General features: G+C 47.4%; 1 protein-coding gene across 1 annotated transcript in view; it reads right to left on the bottom strand.

The window, feature by feature from the left end:
* The window catches only part of UBE3B (ubiquitin protein ligase E3B), a 55670-nt gene that overhangs the window by 20850 nt on the left and 13116 nt on the right, over window positions 1-21704 (bottom strand). Inside the window, exons 10-17 of the mRNA XM_044674040.1 lie at window positions 21048-21168; window positions 18821-18998; window positions 15142-15314; window positions 12684-12851; window positions 11451-11622; window positions 5329-5447; window positions 3161-3275; window positions 1634-1733 (exon numbers count right to left, since the gene is read on the bottom strand). Of these exons, the coding sequence (XP_044529975.1) occupies window positions 1634-1733; window positions 3161-3275; window positions 5329-5447; window positions 11451-11622; window positions 12684-12851; window positions 15142-15314; window positions 18821-18998; window positions 21048-21168 (1146 nt within the window). The remainder of the gene's footprint in view (window positions 1-1633; window positions 1734-3160; window positions 3276-5328; window positions 5448-11450; window positions 11623-12683; window positions 12852-15141; window positions 15315-18820; window positions 18999-21047; window positions 21169-21704) is intronic.

Genomic DNA, 21704 nt, shown 5'->3' with positions numbered 1-21704 from the left:
GTGATAAGGGTGGGCAACGGGGGTCAAGTGACTTGCCCAGGGTCACACAGCTGGGAAGTGGCTGAGGCCGGGTTTGAACCTAGGAACTCCCATCTCTAGGCCTGGCTCTCAATCCACTGTGCCACCCAGCTGCCCCCTAGCCATCAGGGATTTTGAGACTTGCCATTCTTCTTGTCAAATAATTCATTTTAGAGTTTGGTTCCAAGTCACTATCAGGTTTATTAGTTTCTGGTTTTCTGAATGTGACTTTGCCCACGTCATTCACCGAGCAGCTAATAAGGCCCAGCTTCAGTCTCTGGAATCCTCGGATGACTTCCCCCAGGCCTGCCCTTATTCCAACAATTAGCCCTTCTCCTGAGGGCAGCTTCAACCTCTCCCTCTCTGCTGCCTTCTACCTTTTTCATCTGTTTATCCATAAATGCACCATAGTGTCTCTCTGGGGGCCCTTGTCTCTGGAGCCCCAGCACAGGGCTGACCCTACAGTGTGCGCCTTAGTAAACAGTCACCGGATTGCGATGACCACAACCATTCCCAGACCCTGGGCCCTATTTAGTAAGCAAGCTCTCCCCTAGGCACAGGACACAAAGATAAAACGGGCCAGGGCTTTGGTCACTTATATTCTCCTAGGGAATGGGGAAAAGGGGAGGACATGGATTCACAACACCTATTGACAGTAAATAAAAAGGGCCCGGGGAGCCGAGAGGGTGGGGAAGGGAGAGTTATAATAATAAGCGCAAGGGTCGGCAAAGGTCTCTCGGGACACGTGCGACATAAGGAGGGAGGACATTCCGAGGCTAGGAGGCAGGATTTAGAAGGTCCCGTGTAGGGAATAACCAGATTAGCTAAGAGGTACAAACAGGAATCAAGTCTGGGAGGAGAGGCTATAGTCAGATTCAAGGGCTAAGCAAATAGGGTTAAGTGACTTGTCCACAGAGTCACATAGCTAGGAAGCATCTAATGCCACATTTGAACCCGGGGCCTCCAGCTCCAAGTCTGGCCCTCTATCCACTGTACTGCCAAGCTGCCCCCAGACTCAAAGCATCTTAAAAACATCTCTGAAGTTGGATGCAGCACTAGTTGCTCAAAATCAGTTAGCAATATGCTATAAATGAAAATCATTCTCAAAAATGATCCAGGAAAACTTGAGGCACAAACCAATGAGGCTGGGGCCACCTAACCCACAGCCCAGCTTACAGTAAGTGCTTACTGTGTGCCTGGATACTTGGCTTGGTAGTAAATCATGTTTTCATAAACACAAGGCCAGTTAAGAGTCCAGAGTATCATGGCTGCCCACTATGTCCCAGATCCTGTCCCAAGTTCTACTATGCCAGGTACAACATCCGGGTTGGCAGAAGCACTGCCATCCCCCAAAACTCGAGTCTGCAGAGGTCAGCACCTCCCTGTGCCCCCAGGCCCCAGCCCCGAGAGCCCTGCTGCTTTCCACAGGCCATGTAGCTATCTCCCAAAGCCAAGAGAGGCCACCACTCTTAGGATGCCCTTCTCAGAAGGCTGAAGGATCCTCATCATGCCTGCTGCAGAAATAATCAGGAACATTATCCAACAGAAATGCTGGTTCCTGTCTAGACGGAGTCTTGGGAAGGAGGTGGGACGTGGAGCTCTGCTGGCTACTCACGTTTTTGTGGGGAATGACGTGAGGGATGAACTGCAGGAGCAGATGGGCACGCTTCCTGTCTTTCTCCAGCTCCTGGAAAAGCACACTGAGTTTGAGATCCCTTGCAAAAAAAGAAAATAAACAAATGAGATGGGGAAAGTCACTTTCTCAAATTAACATACAGCTGGCATTCTACCAAACAGAACATCCAAGCCCACCAGTCTGGGGAACGAGATTTGCTCCTCTCTTGCTGATTATCTGGGCACCTGCTACCACTTTGTGACCTTCACCACCTTCTGATGGGGTTGGAAGGGTAAACTATTATTCTCCCCAAGTGAAAGGGGCAGAAACTGAACCGATACAGCAATCTGAGGTTTCAGGTATATTCTATAAAGGAAAACCAGATGCCTCTATAGCAACAGAGGCCCCAGTGGGCAGAAGTCACAGAGTTTGGCTTGAGACCTGGAGGCATTTCCTAGCAGTGCAGTTGTCCAAGGAAGGGGCAACTTGTCTGGGAAGCCCTGGTGTCCCCTTGGCCAGGGAACCTCAAGCAAAGGCCAGATGGTCAGCCACTTGTTGAGGATGGAATGACAGTGATGGGCTCTGAGGCCCCTTCCAACTTGGACATTTTGTGAGGCACAAGTAAACCGAATGGAACCAGCCACTCCGCCTGACCATCCAGATCATCTGAAAGCAACTTTTTATCTAGGATTCAGGCAGGACCTTTTTTAAAAAAAATCTGTTTTCCCTAACGGTATATTCCCAGCCCCTGGGAGCTATGAGGGGGTCTCAGAGGCCGCCTGGCCCAGCTACTATCTGAGTAGAAAGCCTTGGCCCTCAGTTATCCAAGGAAGGGAACTGAGAGATCATCGAATCCCATCTCATTCTTACATGCTCTTTAACGACTTTAGACCAGCTGTACTCTGGGAATGTGATTCTAATGCCCGGGATCATTTGGACGTATGTGAACATTACAGAATCAGCCTGTCTCAAACAGAACTGAATCTGAGAGAAAGGAGATGACTTCCTCATTACTGTGCAGTTCCTTGGATGCAGAATCAGGATTAGAAGCTGGATCTTCTGCCTCATGCCCAATGTTTCCTCCCCTCTATCTGGGATCCTTGACTTGGGATCCCTGAACTTGGATGGGGGAAAAAAATGCAACTTTATTTCACTATAATTGGCTTCCATTGTTGCCCTCTGTAGCTGGTTTTATGCATTTAAATCTGATTCTGGGCAGGTGTCCACAGGTTTTACCAGACTCCAACCCACCCAACGGTCTAGGACACCAAAAAGGCAAGGAATGCTGCCTAACCCCCCCGCTGCCTTCATTCTCTTGATGTAGGTGACAGAAGCAGGCTTTGCCCCACCACGATGCTCCAGGAGGGCCACCTTTCTCTGGGGTCAGTGCTCTTGCTCTTTGATTTGGGCTGAGGGTCAGCACAAGGTGGGGCCTGGCCTGGTGCTGGCCACCACGAATGGAGGGCAGTGCTCTGCCTCCCATGGACCCTGCTGTTTCTAGTAGGCCCTGGTCTCCCCATCACTCACTTCCGCAGCCAGTGATCCTCGGGGGCAAAGCGCCGACGGCAGTCTCTTTCATACAACACCATCAGCCATCCGTGTACCGAAAAGAACAACTCCAGGGTCTCTGGCTTGGCATTGTCTGCAGGGCAAAGGGGACAGTCTCACGGTCCACGTCTGCTCCCTTCTTCCCCATGACTGATGCTAAGGGAGACGATCCAAAGAAGTAGGGCAGGATAGTCCCTGGGGTTTCGGGGGCGTGCTCAGGGCAGGAAAGACAGACAACAATGAAGACTCACCTGGCATTCTGGGAAAGTTGCTAAGCATTTCCCCTAAAATATCCCTATGAGGCAGACAAGGCAAGAAGGATCACCATCATTTTACAAATGAATAGACTGAGGCTCAGAAAGTTGAAGGGCCTGGCCAAGGCATGGTGTAAGTGGAAAAATGCTGGCCTTGAAGTCAAGAGAGCCCACCTTGGACACTGTGGGCTGTGGGACCAAGGGCAGACTTTTCAAGGCAGTGGGCCTCAGTTTCCCATCTGTAAAATGGGCATAACAATACTTGTAAGAAATGACCTCACAAAATTGTGTCTTGAGGCTTCAATGACATAAAGCTGGAAAGTGTTTCTACAAACCTTAAAGAGCTCTGCAGATAAAGCTAGTTTTGTTCCATGTCTGAGTGAGCCAAGGCTGGAAGCTGGGCCTTGTGCAGAGCTCCAAGGTCCCCTCCTGGTGTAGACCTGTGAGCCGAGGGCTCAGCCTCTCACCAACCCAAATGGCCAAGCACTTCTGGACTGGATTGTTTTTGCCTGATTCTAACATGTGCTGTGCCTAGGCACCAGCTAGAGACACAAGTTCTGGGCTATCAGCTCTTAGTCCAAAGCAAAACTTGCTTTCATTTATAACCCTCGACACAATAAGGTAGAGAAAAGTGGAAACAGTGTCCAGCGTGGCCAGCACTTTGTACCCAGCACCTCACATGCACTTGTATAAGGGAGAGCCCTGGGAAGAGCCAGGATTGGAATCCAGACCAGGCCACCTCCACACCCAAAGAACTGTCCACTACATGGCGCTGTCAGTGTTGGCCAACCAAGAGAGCTCTTAAGCCCCATTCCTCACTTCAGCAGAGTGAACTCCTGAAGGCAAATGGAAGTTTTCTAATGGTCTAAAAAAAGGCCAGAGGCTTTCAAACAAGCCAGACAAGGATGAGCTGCCTCCCATTTCTATTACTCAGACAACCTCACGAAGTTAGCAATAGGAATGTTGATAACCCTATGAGAGGCAGGGAGAGCCCTGGACGTAGAATCCAAAGACCTGAGGGCGAATCTCACCTCAGACATAGACCAGACTGTCTAGACCGGTGATGGCAAACCTATGCCACCCATTTTTGATGACACTCGGCTGTATACAGAGAAGTACGGGGCCGCATGCCAAGGATGAAACATTTGCTATAGTGTAGTGTAGACACTTTGCACTATAGATGACAATTCTATCTATACTAATTTACCTATTTTGTTTTATTAAATACAGTTATATGTTACAATACAATTACAAATACAGTTATATATTATAATTGTTATTTAAAAGTATAAATATCACAAAATTATGGTTTTTTTTCTCGAAATGACGCACCACCTGAGTTATGCTCGGTTTTTTGGTGAATTTTGACACGCCAAGCTCAAAAGGTTGTCCATCACTGGTTAGACCCTGGACAAGTCAAGTTCCTTACCATCCCAGAGCCTCAGCCTCTGGTTCGGTAAGATGGAGATAATGATATTTGCCCTGGTTGGTTGATGGCTGTCCCGTCACTAAGATGGAGCCAATGTACCATGGGTCTGACTGTGGCTGCTTAGACCAATAAGAGCTCGGAAGGCTCTCCCACAGGTTGGGCACAAATAGCCCATATGCATTACTTATCCCTCAAAGGGTGGTTAAGTCTTTTGGAAGCCTTGAAGTGCTATACACACTTATGATTTTACGGAGGAAGAAACTGAGGCCTTGGACAGGAAAAAAGACTTGCCCATGAACAGCCATGTAGTCAGAATTGGGACACAAGGCTTCCTTCCTTCCTTGCTCTGGAGGGATCCTTCTCCCACATCATGAGAGACATCCCCGCTCAGCTTTGGCAAGGTTCCCCGGGTTTCTGGGAATGCCTGTGGCCTTAGATGAAGAAGAGATCATTTTCTTCCTTACCCAGAAGTCCATCCCAGATCATTTTGAAGATGAAGGTATTCAGGAAAGATGAGATCGTGACCAGCTCCTCTAACTTGAAGGAGATTTGTTCTTCATATACTTCAATGTCATCGAGAATTCTAAATGAAAAAGGAAAGGACTCATGCACGTTGGCCATGGAGAGAACCATTGGAACATAGGAAGGAGTCGTCTCCCTTTTGACAGGACAAAAGAGGAAGCAGAAAAGGCTCACGGAATCAAGGACTGAAGTGGAAGGTTCAAATGTCAGTGCCCACCCCGCTCAACACAGACTGAAAAAATGCCTACAACAACCTACTTCCAAGGAAGGGCCAATCCAGCTTTCCCAAGGAGTGGGGGTGGGCCTCTCCCCTAAACAGCTTCTTCCACTTGGTCAGGGCCTGCTATGCAGCAGACACTTAATAAATGTTAACTTACTACTGGACAACTCTTATTGTAAAGGTTTTTCTGACACTGACAACTCCTAGTTCTGCCCCGGGACACCCCATGGCCACCTTCAAGTACTGTATCCCCCAAGTCTTCTCTTCTCCAGGCTCGGGATCCCAAGAGGCCTCAATGGATCCTCACAGGGAATGAACCAAAGCCCCCTTTCCATTCTAGCTGCCCTCCTATGGATTGATGGACATCCCCCTCTTGTCAAGTCTTCCATAAAGCGTATTGCTCAGAACTTGGCATACTCTGAATGTGGCCTGATGAGGCAAGAATACAGAGGGTCTAGCCCTTCCTCAATGCCCAGAAGTGATTTAATTCTTAAAGTTGTTAACCTTTTTGGGGGGGGGGGTTGGTTGAGGAGGGAGAGAGTGAGGGCTACCATAATCCACTGCTGACTCAGGTTAAACTTGTAGTCCACAAGTTTTTAAGTACCACTAACCATATCTTCCCCTTTGTACTTTTTTTTAACCAGAGCAAGAATTTATATTTATTGCTTTTAAATTTCATTTCATTAGATTTAGGCAGCTGGTGGCAATGATAGCCTGGAGAAGACCCGAGTTCAAATGTAGCTTGGGATGCTTCCTGTTAGTGACCTTGAACAAATCACTTCACTGCTGCCTGCCTCAGTTTCTCTATCTATAAAATGGGGATAATAACATCACCGACCTCTGTGAAGCTTGCTCTGAAGCTTGAATGAGATAATATTTGTAAAGCACTTTGTGAACCTTAAGGCACTGCATAAATGTTATCATCTCAATGTTCTCAATGCCAAGATCTTCCGGATTTGGTCATAAAGTGTAATTAATATCCCTCCCAGTTTGACATTAATTACCCAAATGATGAGCATGCTGGCTTGTCTTTACCCAAACTGTGGATAAAGATGCTACACAGCACAGACCAAGGTTATCTCTGCCCTGCTCCACTCAGGCCACTCTCTTAAGCTAACATGGAACCGTGATCAAACACTCAAGAGTCCGGCCATTGAACTCCATCAGAATCCATCTGACTGGACCATCAGCGAGCTCACACTTTTAATTTAACAACTCTCAGAGGGCGAGGCAATGGGGGTTAAGTGACTTGCCCAGGATCACATAGCTAGGAAGTGTGAGAGACCAGGTTTGAACTCAGGTCCTCTGGTTCCAGGGCTGGTGCTCCATTCACTGTGCTACCTACTTGCATCCCTCTCCAAAATCTTTCACCAGTCACTGAGAGCGCTCCAGCCATCCCAGCGGCCAGTTTAGACCCTGATGATGCAACTCATGCGGCCCAGATGACTTAAATTCATTAGGGCTCTCTTGTCCATTCCAATCCAAAGGCCAGGCCCCTTGGCCAAGAAAACAATCGAAATACAAGTTGTGACGCTCTGCTTTCTACTGTCAAGTTCAGTTTCTCCAATTCACCCCAAGAATAAAGTGGAAAGTGGAAGAAGGAAGGTCACAGCTGGTTAGAGGAGAGGGCAACGACGCTGCAGGCAGCGTACTTCACGGGTCATCCTGCCCCCTGTGACGGTAATAACAATAGCTAATATTCATATGCTGCATGCAGTAGTTCCCTGGACTCTGAGGTATGGCTGGGGTTCTTTTTTGTTTGCTTGTTGGTTTTCCTATGTCTTGCTTTTATTGTTGTGGAAGTCAGAGCTCATACATCTAAAAAGAAGTCCGTACATTCAGTGTACATCAGTACATTGATATTTCTGTATCTAGAAAGGATCTAGAGGTCTTTGGAATTTATTTCCATCATCAAATTCCTGAGTAACTTCCGGGCAAATTTTCTAGTTTCTAATCTATTATTGCCTCTTTTTTTAAAAAAAGAAAAGGAAAATAATTAAGCAAAGTGAAGGGAGTTCAAACTAGAAACGCATTGATTATGGACAGAGTTGCAGCTAAACAATGTAGAGAACTGTGTCATTGTTCAATAATGATGAATTACCAGAGAGGCAGTAATAGCCTTTCCCCACTGCAGACGGTGATGAGGATGGGAATGGATTTGAGTGATTCATCTCTGAGGAAAATGAGGGACTAAAAACCCTCAAAAGAATTCAGGCAAGACTTGAACACTTTTTGGACGTTCGTTAAAGGCCTCCAGGGGTTCATTCCATTTGGCAGACCTGATGGCCTTTTCCTTGATCATACTTATTTCCTACCCAGTGAGTTTCTTCCTTTTCATTATGATGAGGATCCCTACTTTACAGATGAGGATACCAAGGTTAAATAGAGGCTAAATGAATTGCCCATGGCCATAGAGATAATTGTCTGAATCAGGATCTGACCTGGAGCCTTCCTAACTCTAAGCCTACTGCTACGTTGACCCTGAGAAGGATGCCCAGGATACTGAATTTACCTCCTGTAGAGGATTTAATGGGAAGTTAGAGATAGGTGGCACCATATTGGATTAAGAAGCACACTGTTAGAGGTAGTACACAAATGAATGAGGGCAGAGCTCCATTTTTTTCTGCAGGGGGTGGGGAACATGCCAGGCATACTGGTATTCTGTTCTAGTATCTTTTATAATGGTCTCTATTGAGGTAAAATCTCTCTAGAGCCATTGTTCTAAAGGGAATTCTTAGGGGGCAGCTGGGTGGCTCAGTGGATTGAGAGCCAGAACTAAAGATGGGTGGTCCTGGGTTCAAATTTGGCCTCAGACACTTCCTAGATGTGTGACCCTGTGCAAGTCATTTAACCCCCATTGCCTAGTCCTTACCACTCTTCTGCCTTGGAACTAATACCCAATATTGATTCTAAAGTGGAAGGTAAGGGGTTAAAAACAAATTAATAAATAAAAATAAAGGGAATTCTTTTGATTCTTTTATTTTTTCTTAAATGATGTGACTGTTTCTATTTAAGGAATTTATCCATTTGGATATTACAATGGAAGCTTCATGGGAGCAGGGATGTTTTGTAGAGCCTCAGGGCCTGCCCAGCACACAGCAGCCACTTCCTAAATCCTTACAGATCAGCGGGGTCAGTGGGGTAAGTTGAGCCTCCATAGCTGACTTCCTTGGCAGTTCTGGTCAAACAGGGACTTTCCTTTACCAGCTTGAGCCCTGAGGTAACTGAATCCCGGCCTACTAGGTTTCTTGCTTATCTATTCTGTTTTACTGATCTACGCTGAAATTTTTTAACCATTACCCAATTGTTTTAGGGTTACTGCTTTCGAGTATCCCGTGAGGTCTCAATGCCCTCCTTTTTTTTTTTTTTTTTTATTTTTTTATTTTTTTTATTTTAAACCCTTAACTTCTGTGTATTGACTTATAGGTGGAAGAGTGGTAACGGTGGGCAATGGGGGTCAAGTGACTTGCCCAGGGCCACACAGCTGGGAAGTGTCTGAGGCCGGATTTGAACCTAGGACCTCCTGTCTCTAGGCCTGGCTCTCAATCCACTGAGCTACCCAGCTGCCCCCGTTTTGTTTTTTTTTTAATTTTTTTTAATTCTTTTTTTTTTAAACCCTTAATTTCTGTGTATTGACTCATAGGTGGAAGAGTGGTAAGGGTAGGCAATGGGGGTCAAGTGACTTGCCCAGGGTCACACAGCTGGGAAGTGTCTGAGGCCAGATTTGAACCCAGGACCTCCCGTCTCTAGGCCTGACTCTCAATCCACTGAGCTACCCAGCTGCCCCCTGGCAATGCCCTCCTTTTAAAGATGCAGAAAGGGAGGCCCAGAAAGAACTGATCTGGTGAGGTCACACAGTTAGCATGACCTGGCACTTGGGCCTTCTTCAACTCCATACAAGCCAATGAAAGCACATGGAAGAGGGCGCAGCTTAGGACTCTGCCTGAAGATGGAGGGTGAGGCATGTCTGTGCTTCCAAAACATCTTCTGTCCTACTGAGTCCTAGCTCACCTCTGTGGGTGGCCACTCCTCAGGCCAGGCCAAGGCCTGCTCACCTTCTATTCTCTCTAGACTTCTCATCCTTCCCCTCTCCTCCAAAGGACAACTCTACTAATCCATCACCTGATCCCCTACACTACCTGTCCCCATACCCTCCCTCAGACAGAACCGTCTAACCCTAAGGAAGCTGCTTAATATCCACAGTCTAGTATTTTTCAATTTACAATTATAAATCAATTAATATGAATTATATTATTATAATTGTATTTATTTATTTATAATTGCCCCATTGCTTAGCCCTCACCTTCGGTCTTAGAATCAATACTGTGTATTGGTTTCAAGGTAGAACAATAATAAAGGCTAGGCAAGGTGACTTACCCAGAAGTCACAAAGCTGGAAAGTATCTGAGGCCAGCCTTGCTCTCAAACTACTGAGCCACCCAGCTGCCTAGGATTCTTACAGCAACTTCTCAAAAAAAGAGTGGGAATACAAAAACACCAAATACCCCCCAAAATGACCCAATGACAAGGAAAAGGCTACAAACCCGGGAAGACACATGTGAATCGATGCAGAGGAAGTGAGCAGAACCAGAACAACAACCCCTGTTCTAAGTGAAAACAAACCACTCTGACAAACTTCAGAACTCGGACCAATAGAAGCCTGATTTCAGAGGCCCATGCTGGCCATCTGCAACCGAGAGGTCCCAGTATGGAAAATGAGATGCACATTTGTGGACACAACCAAGAAGGAACTGTTTTCTTTGACTCAATATGCATATTTGTTAGAAGAGTTTTTGTTTTCTTTTTCAGTGGGAGGGAATGTGGAGAGCTGACAGGGAGAAAAAAATAAATACTAGCTAATTTTATAAAAAAATCAAACTCACAAGTACAAGTCTTTTGAAAAGACTTAGGAAAATGGATAAACTACTAGCTGACCCAATTAAAAAGATAGAAAGGAATTAAATGAGGAAAATAAAAAATAAACAAGTATTATTGAGATGAAATAAAAAGAATAATTATTAGTTACATTTCTATGCCAGCAAAATGAAAAATTTGAAAGAGAGGTGATACTACAAAGATAAATATTCTGAAACAAATCACCAAAATAAAACCCGTACAGGTTGGAGGAGGGATAGCAAGGCAGCAGCTATTTCAAAAAAAGTCTAGGAAAGGGGTGCTTTGGACAAAGGCCAGCTGAACTTGGGCTGCTGAATTTAAAATGTCCCTGTGTGGGGGAGGTGATCAATGGTCTTGCCATCCCTGGCTCTGGTCAGGCCAGACCTGAGACAAAGGGCACTAGGATGTGGTTAAGTCTTAATAAGCAGGATGGCAGGGGCCTCTGGTTTTTGCCCTGAGATAAGCTAAGGCCTTGGAAACATTAGCCTAGAGAAGAGAAGACCTGGGTAGGAACATGATGGCTTTTTTCAGAGATCTAAAGGGCTGCTGCCTGGGAGAAGGATTAAATTTGTTCTGTCCTACCCGAGGGCAGAAATGGAAGTAATGTGCGGAAGCTGTAAAGTGGCAGTTTTTAGAATTGATGTAATGAAAAGTGAGTTCTCCCTTAGTGCAACGGGCCACCTCATGAAATGGCAAGCTCTAAGGGGAAGTCTTCAAGGACAATTTGGCTGATCCCTCCCCACAAAGGGTCTTTAGGGGATATGTACAAGGCCTCTGAGGCCCCTTCTGACCCTCAGAATCCATAATGCTTAGCCCAATAGTCTAACACTCAGGGCAACATTTGGCCTAGAGGTTTCATGTCCAATCTCACAAGAATCCTACTACATTCTTCCTTCTCTCTATCTCTAATTTCAAGGACAAAGCAGCCCAACCCGGGGCAATCACCTACGTGATGAGGTGGCGGCAACAGTCACAGAATAATGTTAGCATGGCCAGCAGTCGCTTGGAGTCTTCGTTGTCGCTGTTGAGACATTCCACAAAGAGCTTTAATCCCCCTTGAGGTCCCAGCTCACAGATGAATGCCCATAGTTTGGGCAGAAGGTCATCTAGGGAAGTTAGGCCTGGAAAAGCAAAGAAAAACACCAAGTCAATTCTCCTATGAAGACTATTTTCTCTTGATTATCCAATTCTCCAAGTGTGGCATGCTGGTGGAAAAGCTGGCTGCTCTTGGTCACTGAATGACTCAACAACTGACTAAAAGCAGATTCACGCTTCCATAAGTCACTGGGCAGTCACCAGCTGTTTGAGAGGGGTACTGGGCATCCATATTGACCAAAGGCCTTGCTCCTTCCCTATAAATCCTCGAGCATCACCACTGCAACTGTGGTAAAGACCCTGTGATATTCCCCCGAGCAGAACCAGAAAGAACAGGAAGGAGAGGCAGGGCCCTAGTAATGGTTGGAGATCTGGTCCCAACTGAACATGGGTGGGAACCTTGGAGGAAAGGACCACTGCTCAGCAGTACAGAGACAATGACATACCAGATGTCTCCCTGACTTGGATTCTTCTCAGACCACCCTAGTGAAGCTTAGGAAGCCACAGTAAAAGAAAGGCAGAATTACTCAAAGAAAGAGGTATGAAGAGGTTGGGCACCTGCCTAGTTCCCAAACTGTCATGACAAAGGCCCATTGCCCCATCGGAATCCAAGTATCCTTGATTCAGGGCTGGAGGGGCCTGTGGAGGTCATTTAACAGACAAGAAAACTGAGACTCAGAAGGCTGAGGCTCAAGGTCACAGATCAGATGGATAATGGAAGAATCGGGATTTAAATTCAGATCCTTGAATTCCATATCCATCCTCTTTCCACTATAATCTTAAGCCACAAGATGGGCTCTTCTGTGTTTATATGAACAGGAAATTTGGACATCTGAACAAAAACAGAGGAAACAGGCATTTGAAATGAAATTAAAATGATTTAGGAAATACACGTCATATTAGAGACGAAGCATTTGGGCTAAAATAGGACTGGTTTTTTCCAATTCCGAATATAACCAATGATGGGCCAACCTATAATCTTCATGCATAAGACTGCATTGTATCCCTGACTCTAAGATAGTGTATTTCTACCAGGGAGAGTGGAGGAAGTGCTCCCCCATTCTCCAGAGGGGCCGGGGTCCCCGACCTGTGAGGATCTGCAGTCGGATCTGGGTGAGGGTGGTCAGAGCAGTCTGGTACAGCACACAGACACTGCAGACTTTCTGTACTTCTGGCGAATCCACACGCTTCCCACCAATGGGCTTGAGGATGTTGCGAACCGATGAGGACTTCTGGAAAGCCCGCTTGAAGAGACCTGGCCAAAAAGGAAAGTCATATCTGAGTGCAGGGCAAGAAACCCTCCACCCCCAGTGAGGCAGTGGCAGGGTTGACCAGCAGGTGAGGGATAGAGTGAGAGAAACCAAAGGTACTCTTAAATGACACGCTGAAAGGCCATTTGGCGTGGGGCTGGGGTGGGGGGACTCATCTTCGAGCCCACCCTACTTCCTCCCTGCTGATTCTGTGGGCTGAGCTTTCTGCCCTCTTACTGCTCTTCCTGGAGAAGCTCCAACTATACACCACAAGGCTTTTGTAAATGCTGTAAAGGAAGCCCGGGTGATTCCCAAAGCTCTTGCAGGTTGAGGCCATTAACTTCCCCTTAGATACCTTGGTAGGAATAGTTGGTCTTTGTGAATCTTAACATCCTTTGTTCCCTTTTCCACCACTCCATCAATGTCACTGTAGGACTACTAAGGGCCACCAGGAGGAGGGTCACTTTGTGTTGTTCATGGTGGAACCTGCTAGCCCTCACTTGCAGAGCCCTTGAAAACTCGGGTTTGCCTCAGGGCTATTAGGAGGTATCACCCTGGTGCTCTCTGCACTCTTCTGGAGCTGTCTAAAACATGGGAGAGAAGCCTGAGGCCGAAGTCCAAGGCTCAGAGGTTGACTTGCTCAAGGATGCACAGCTAGGAAGGGTCAGAGTTGAGATCAGATCCCATCCTCCCATCCCCGAGCCTCACACACTTTCCACCACAACTCACTGCCTCTCGGTATGAAAAACAGTGACCACAGGGGTGACATTCCCAGAGCCCCATAGAGAGGGAAGCCCATTTAGGCACTATGGGGTGGAGCCGAGCCCGGGCTCCCAAAAGCCACCATGAAAGACATGTTGATGATAGATCAGGCTTATGGCCAAAACCCGAATGGGAACCCAAGTGAGGGCAGGGTATCTGTCTTTCCTTGAACACGGGCCTGGTTGTGCTGACAGAAAGTACTCAGACTTACTACATCCTGGGAGCCACTGATCTAGCCTCCTTGGTTGGACATGGGGAAACAGAGTCCACAGGAGGGGAAAGGATTGGCCCAAGGTGCCCCGAGGGTCTAAACTCAGGTCCTTGAGCTCCTGGCCCAGCATTTAATGATAACAAAGCAAGCCCTCAAAGTAAACATGATGTTATTTCTTTAAGCCTGGCCGGCCTCACTTTTCATGGGGCAGATTGTTTCTAGGGCTTAACCTGTTTGGACAGCTTTGCTTTAGTAATAAAGTTTGATTTCAGCTGCTATGTTTGCTGCAGGCAAATGAAACACATGGCCTTTCCAGGCGGCTCTCCTTTCTGCTGCTGAGAATCTGAGACCTAGATTCTAGGCCTAGATCTGTCATTGACTATGGCCTGATGGGAAGCACTTTCCCACATTCTGGAATCTCAATGTTTCTTTGAAAAAAAACAAGGAGGTAGGATTGAATTGCCTCAGATCCCTCCCAGCTCTGACACCCCCTGTTCTAAGACATCTCCCAGTTGAGATATTTTATACGTGAACGTCTCTTTTCTAACTCTGACGTTCCATGTGTTTATGATTCTAACCTTTTAGGTTCATACAAACCATACAGGTTTTTCAAGGAAACTCAAAAGTCTCTAAAAGCAATAAAGCACAGCGGGGCCAGGGCATCTCTATAGACAAAGTAGCTCTTTTGTACTACAGGAGTTTCGTCTATACTGTTCAGTTTGGGCAACTACAGGGGTAGAAATGGAATCGTGATAACGGCTCGTGGCCAACACTGACAAAGTGCTCTAAGGCTTGCCAAGTGCTCTCTCTTCTACACTTCTACTTGAGGGCCTCTTGCTGGGTCCGGGGTGATGGTCAGTGTTCTCCAAAGCACAGACCCACCCTCCTGGGAAGGCCGGGCTCCTAGCCTGGCCACACACAATGCGCCCAAGGACCAACTCGGGGGAGTCCAGCCTCAGCAATCCCCGCAATGCAGGTCCATCATCTACTCCAAGTCCAGAGGGCTGTGCCGAGTGAAGACAGATGCGTGAAGCAGGAGGAACAAAAAGAATATGCTTGTACTAAGTGGTTTCTGCTAATGGAGGGAGAGAGCAAAAAGAAGTTCCAAGGCCATCGTGCTTGTGAGATGTGGGGATCCATCCCAGGTATACGTCCCTCGACCCTCCAGGCCAAGTGCCTCCCACAGCCACAACAACGTGTGTTCATTTTTGAGGAGACTCATCCACGCAGCACTGACAATCCCAATTTCTCTGGGCCTGAGCTCATCTCTGGGTCTACCCCATAGAGGGATGAATGGGCCCAGCCCCAGGGCCTGCACTCACTCTTCACGGGAAGGCTGTTTGGGGGGGTGGTTGATGTCATGGCTGCAGCCTGACTGGGCTCAGGGTTCTCCAGCAGCTTCTTGCTCAGGATGTCCCTGAAGAGGATCCGGATGATCTTCACCCCCCACAGGTACTGCAGCTGTTTGGTGAGCAAAGGCATGGATTCGTTCAGCCTAGAAGAGAACAAGAAGAGGCCCACCGTTATCTTCAGGGTGGTGGCTGGCTTCTGGCCCAGGCCCCCTGCTCTGGTCCTACAGGGCTGTGTCCAGCTCTGCTCCTGACCCCAAACCTTTCCACCTTGTCCCAGAGCAGGTAGAGGCTAGTGGCAGTCAGATTTTTTCATTCCTAGTATTTGTATTCTCAGCACTTAGCACAGTTCCTGACAAATGGTAAATAAACCCTTAAATAAGCAAACAAACTCTTATATAAGTCTTAAAACTGATACTAAGTATTGGTTCCAAGGCAGAAGATGGTGAGAGCTAGGCAGTGGGGGTCAAGTGACTTGCCCAGGGTCACATAGCTAGGAAGTGTCTGAGGCCAGATTTGAACCCTGGAGCTCCCTTCCTTAGGCCTGGCTTTACATCCATAGAGCCATTTAGACCTTCATCTCTGAACACAAGCCTTTCTACAGAGCTCTGGCCAGTGGCCGCCCAACATCCACTTCCAGTCCTCTAGTCCTCTCCTCTGCCCACCACCAATCCAAACTCATATTCACTCATCTCCTAGGGCCTGCCTCCCTTTGGTCATAACAGTAGGTGCTGGACAGAATTTCTTCTTTGTAACTAGAGGCAATAGAGATATCCCCCAAATCTAGCTCCCCTAGCTAATAGGAGTCTAAGGAAAGGGTCTGTAGAGGGGCATCTTGACCATTCTTCATCTGCATTCCCAGAGCTACCACCTGGTCCAGACGTGTGTGACCACATTCACCCATTTGTGTTAGTTCACCCAAAAAAGAGAAAGGAGACATTGATTTGGGGCAAAGTATTCTTCTGCTGAGCACTGGAGACAATACAAAGTTTAGCTAAGAGCATATCCTTGCCCTCAGGGGCTCCCAGTCTCAGAGGATATCAGACCAAGATTAATGCTCCCACCACCTGGCTGGTCTTTGTTCTTCCAGCATCCCTTCCCTTCAATCCAACCTGAATGATGAAGCCAGACTAACTTTAAATGCAGCTTTGATCACTCCCCTGCTCAAAAGCCTTCAATGGCTCCCTCTCAGTGCCACCTTAAGGTCTACCATCTAGCTCCAAACTATTTCTCCATCCACCTCTCTGTCCCAATTCATAAATTCCAACTTGAATCAGTCGATCTCTTCCAGATTCCCTGAATGTGCCATGCTTATTGCTGTCCCCCAGCCTCTTCAAACCCTCCCTATTCTCAAGGCCCTCTGCTTCCCCCTAAATCTCTGGAGCCTCTCCTGGACACTGCCCAGTTCCTACCTATCTTCTAGGATCCCCTGAAGCACTTGCAGTGCCATTCAATTATGGGCACAGCTTGCTAATAGCTTGTGACCTCACTTAGATACTTAGGTCTCTAAAGGCAGATCTCACGCTTCTGTAGCCCCAAAAGGACAAAGCACAGAGTAGACAGTCAATAAAGACTCAGAATCCCCAAATCTGAGAGCCAGAAGAGCGCTAGGTAGCACTCAAGTCCAATCCATAACCAAAAAGAATCTTCCATACAACATACATAACAAGAAGTCATCTAAGTTTCTGCTTAGAGACCTCCGAGGAGGGGCGCCTACCCTCCAAGGCAGCCCTTCCCACCTTTGGCCAGATCTCACAGTCAGGAAGTTTTTCTCAACATCAAGCCATGGTCTCTTCCCAACTCCCTCCAGTGTTCCTGGTTTGGCCCAAGGGGACCAAGTGGCTCAGGGGTCATCCCACTTCCTCCCAATAGCTTAAGACTATTAAGTGCATGGAGGCTTCTTTTCCCCTAGGCTAAATAAATATCCTTGGATCTTCTAGTGACATGGCCATAAAGACCTTCATCATTTTGACTATCTTCCTGTTTATCAGTGCTCTTCCTGGCAGGAGATGGAGAGACTAGCGTCTCCTAAAACCCATGCCTTTCCTAAGGGAGCGGCTCAATCCTGCCTCAGTTTCCCTGGCTATTGCCACTCACTCACACCATCAATTGCTGCTTATGTACTCCCCGGGCCAGAGGCTTCCAACAGCAACTCTGTCTCCTTCTTAATGACTTGGGAACTTATACTAGTCACAGAGCAGAGCATTTCCACCATGAGTCCAATCGTCACCTCCTACCAATGGATGACCGGAACATTTATTGAATGCTTACTGTGTGCTGAGCACAGGGCCAAGGGCTGGGAGTGCCAATAGCAAAGTGGCAATATTGCTTCTCTCCTGGACCTCCTTCCTTCTAGGTCTCCTCTCCAGCCTCTTGGAGATTCTAGTCTCCTGCCACACCATAGCGGTGCCTCAGGCTCTTGCTCAATTTCCCTCTCTTCCCAGGCCCAACAGCAAGGCTGACCAGTCCAACTTCCAGTGTCCTCTCTTCTCAAATCCCTTGTCCTACTGTCACTCACACCTTCCTGAACCCCAAGCCTGGCTGGCCCCCTCAGATGCCCTCTGCTCACAGCACCCTTTGATGTGTTACCACCATTGTGGCAGGAGCCCCTTGATGTCTTTGTTCTCCAACTTTTAGCCCAGAATCTGGGGCATGAGAAGCACTGAGTAAAGCCTTGTTGACTAGCTGACTTCTTAGGAGAGGGCAGCAGGGCAGAGGAGGTGCAAAGGGGGATGCCGAGAGTCAGAAAGACTTCTAAGACTGAGGCACCTGAGGGGAAGGACTTCCCAGCCCTCTGGGCAGCAATTCTGAGACAGATGAGAGGTGACAAAGAAGGCTCCTTGCTGGGGGTCATCCTGACACTGATAAAAACACAGAATTGGCTAAAAAGCAAACAAAGCACTCTTATCCAGCCCCTTCCCCACAGTAGCTGCTCCATACTGCTTCCTGCCTCCTCTTCCTGAATGAGCCTGGGCTGGGGCCACTCACTGTGCTTCCACTGCCTCCCTTCCTTTCTTGGCCTCTCTTCTGCTCCCATCTCCAAGAGGTGGCCCTCCTTGCTTCTTGCTGTGATAAGTATGGTCTCCTCAAAAGTCTCCCCGACTTAAGTCTCTCTCTGATTCAATCCATCCTTATTCAATGGCCAGAGCCCAGGCCTGACCACATCATTCTCTTCCTCAATGGACCCCAGGAATTCCTCAACAATCCAATGCAAACTCTTCATGTTAACTGTTAAGGCCTTTCACGACATGATTCTCAGCCCACTCCCCACCCCCCAACTCTGAGTGCTCCCCGGTCTAGTCTGTTATCTCTGTGCCCTTTTGTCCCATTGCTCAGCCTTCTCACAAGTACCTTTGATAACCTCTAGATTCCTTTAAGCAGCAGCTCTGGCACCCCCCACAAGGAGTCCCCTGAAGTCTCTAACTACCAGCACCATTCCCCAATTGTGCCCACAGCTCCATCTGCACATGTCGTCTGGGAGTGCGCTGAGGGCAGGGTCTGGATTGGCGCCTTTCTTTATGTCTCTAGCATCTACCAGGCACAGTGCCTGCACACGGTCAGGGTTTAATAACACCGTCAAGCGCTTGGCTGCTTGTTGAGTGACTGAGGAATCGGTCTCAGGCTTCCATGAGGTTCCTCTTTGGGCACTCACCCATAGTCCACTGGTTGGGAGAACCACCCGAGGACAGGGTGCCAGTGTGTCAGGTTAGACCTCTTCAGGGCCACGTACTGCTGGCAGTAGGACAGGGTCTGAATGAGCACTTTCACAAAATGCCTCGTCTCCTCCTCCAACACTCTGGATGACAGGTAACCCAAGTGTATGATGTTGCCTGCAATGAAAGGAAGAAAGGAAAAGGCCTGGGATGGATCCGGACACACCGAGGCCATCTACATGCTCTACTGGTGTAGCCTTTTGCTCCAGATCCCTCAGAGCTGAAAGGAAGCAACCTTCTGCCTCCTCTTCCTGGGGATGGTGAGGGATTAGAGTACTGTTAATACTAATAACACATTTCTACATGGCCTTTCACTTTATAATCACATCCACAAAGCATTTTACAAACTTAAAACACTCTAGAAAGCTGAGTAATTGTTGTAATTCCTTTAAACAAGCTTTCGGATTAAAGCGAGCAGGTATTACTCCCATTTTAGCCCCAGATGACAGAAGTGAACTCGGGAAGGCTAGAATAGGCCTATAGTCACAAAGTTAGTTAAGAGTCCAACTTGTGACTCAATCCACTGCTTTCCCCATGAAGTTAGGCTCTCGAGGAGTCTCACACCTTTTGGAAAAAAGGTGAGCTTTTTTCTCTCAGAGTTTGTCGTTTTGAGAAAGGGAAGCAGCCACAAAGAGCTACAGAACTCCAGGTCCTTTGTCACAAGAAAGACTAAAATGCAATACTGTTAGAGAAGAAGCCAGGGAAAGCTTAGGCAACCCAAGCTTGGGAGATGTTGAAAGAAAGCTCCTGGCTCCTGGCTAAATGTTTCCTGGCACTAGTGATGAACTGATGGGAAATTATAAGCTCTTATCAATATGTTTTGTCTTTTCTATTCATTTCAAATACTCACAGGAAGGATACTGTAATACAGTGAGGCAGTATTTCATGCTCTTCAAAACATCCATCAATGATTTCATTTATTCCTGAATCATAATCTTAGAGTTAGTTAGGAGGGTCTTTGAAAGGTAAAGTATTCCAACCAACTCCCCAGCTCTGGAGGTGGTGTGGCTAATAGACACAGAGTTCTGACCTTGGGACGGCTAAATCCATCAACCTTTTCTCAGTCTGCTTCCTTCTTGAACCCTTGACAGTTTCTGACATTAATGAGCATTTGCCTCCCTCCTCCTAGCTGTGCTCTAAACCCACCTGAGTTTTCATGGCTCTACTCCCTCCTAAGTCTCTTCTTCCCTGTTTGGCCATTCTTTATCAATGTCCCCTGCTGGATCACCATCCATTTCTGGACTTAATCCTGGGCCCTTGCTTCTTCTCCAAGAACGTTCAGTGGCTCCCTCCTACCTCACGAATAAAATGCCAACTTCTGTGCCAGGCATCTAAAGTCCTACTCAGTTGGTTTGCCATTACTCCTCTTCACGAACTTGACACTCCAGTCAAAAGGACCCCGGGCCCCTTCATGACCTTGCACTTCTCACTGTCACACCTTTGCACAGGCTGTACCATGTCCCAAGCCCAGGTCTCACCCCATCTCTCAGAATCCCTTCCTCCCTCCCAGGAGAGGTCAGGGACAACTCACACAGGGGCCTCTCCTGATTCTCTGCTGGTGGTTAATCTGTGATCCCTTCATGGGGCAATCTAGTATGTATTCTGCACATAAATGCCCTTTTCTCTCAGGAGAACAGTGGTGCCCCAAAGGCAGGGTCAGCCCAGAAGGCGTTTTAGTCTTTATATCTTTAGGGCAGGTGCTCAATGGGTGCTTGTTAAAGGACACTGAGTGAGAAAAATCTTCACTGGGTGATCCTGGGATCACCATTTCCTTTCTCTCAGCCTCAGTTTATGCTCTATTAAATGGTATTCTTCCATTTCCCTCTTTAAAACACAGTGACTCAGGGGACAGCTGGGTAGCTCAGTTGATTGAGTCAGGCCTAGAGACGGGAGGTCCTGGGTTCAGATCCGGCCTCAGACACTTCCCAGCTGTGTGACCCTGGGCAAGTCACTTGGCCCTCATTGCCCACCCTTACCACTCTTCCACCTAGGAGCCAATACACAGAAGTTAAGGGTTAAAAAATACATACTTGAAAAAAAAACAACACAGTGATTCAGGCCAGTTTCTTTGAGACATTTCCTTGTCTGTTCCAAGGAGCTCAGTCAATAGTGGAGGCTTACTTCCCATGCCCAGAACCCATTCCAATCCTGGTTCCTGGAACTTACCTAGTAAACAGAGAGTGTGACTCCCTTCTAGGCATGCACAGACGTCGAAACATCGATCCCTGCGGCTCAGAAACAGAATGAACTTACGAAGAAAGTCATGATGTTCTAGCATGAGGAGGCGCTGCCAGGGAGAGAAGCATCCAGTGAAAAAGGAGGTGCTGAAAGGCATGAGAAAAGGCTCACATCTGAACAGAAACAATTGCTGAGGGGTTGGGGTTGTCAGCTCAATGGATAGAATTAGGCCTGGAGACAAGAGGTCCTGAATTCAAATTTGACCTCAAATACTTCCTAGCTATGTGACCCTGGACAAGTCAATTAACCCTGATGGCCTAGCCCTTATTAGTCTTCTGACAATTCTTACTAGGTCAGAAGGGCTTTAAAAAAAAAAAAGTAGGCAGCTGGGTAGCTCAGTGGATTGAGAATCAGGCCTAGAGATGGGAGGTCCTAGGTTCAAACCTGGCCTCAGCCACTTCCCAGCTGTGTGACCCTGGGCAAGTCACTTGACCCCCATTGCCCACCCTTACCAATCTTCCACCTATGAGACAATACACCAAAGTACAAGGGTTTAAAAAAAAAAGCAACAAAGTAGGACAACCACCACAATTTCTTCTTGTGGAAGGTTTTGCCAAACCATGCAAACATTCATCAAAATAAAAA

This window comes from Gracilinanus agilis, chromosome 1 (genome assembly GCF_016433145.1).
Source record: "Gracilinanus agilis isolate LMUSP501 chromosome 1, AgileGrace, whole genome shotgun sequence".
NCBI classification, from domain to species: domain Eukaryota; kingdom Metazoa; phylum Chordata; class Mammalia; order Didelphimorphia; family Didelphidae; genus Gracilinanus; species Gracilinanus agilis.
This window is presented reverse-complemented; position numbering and strand designations above follow the sequence as displayed.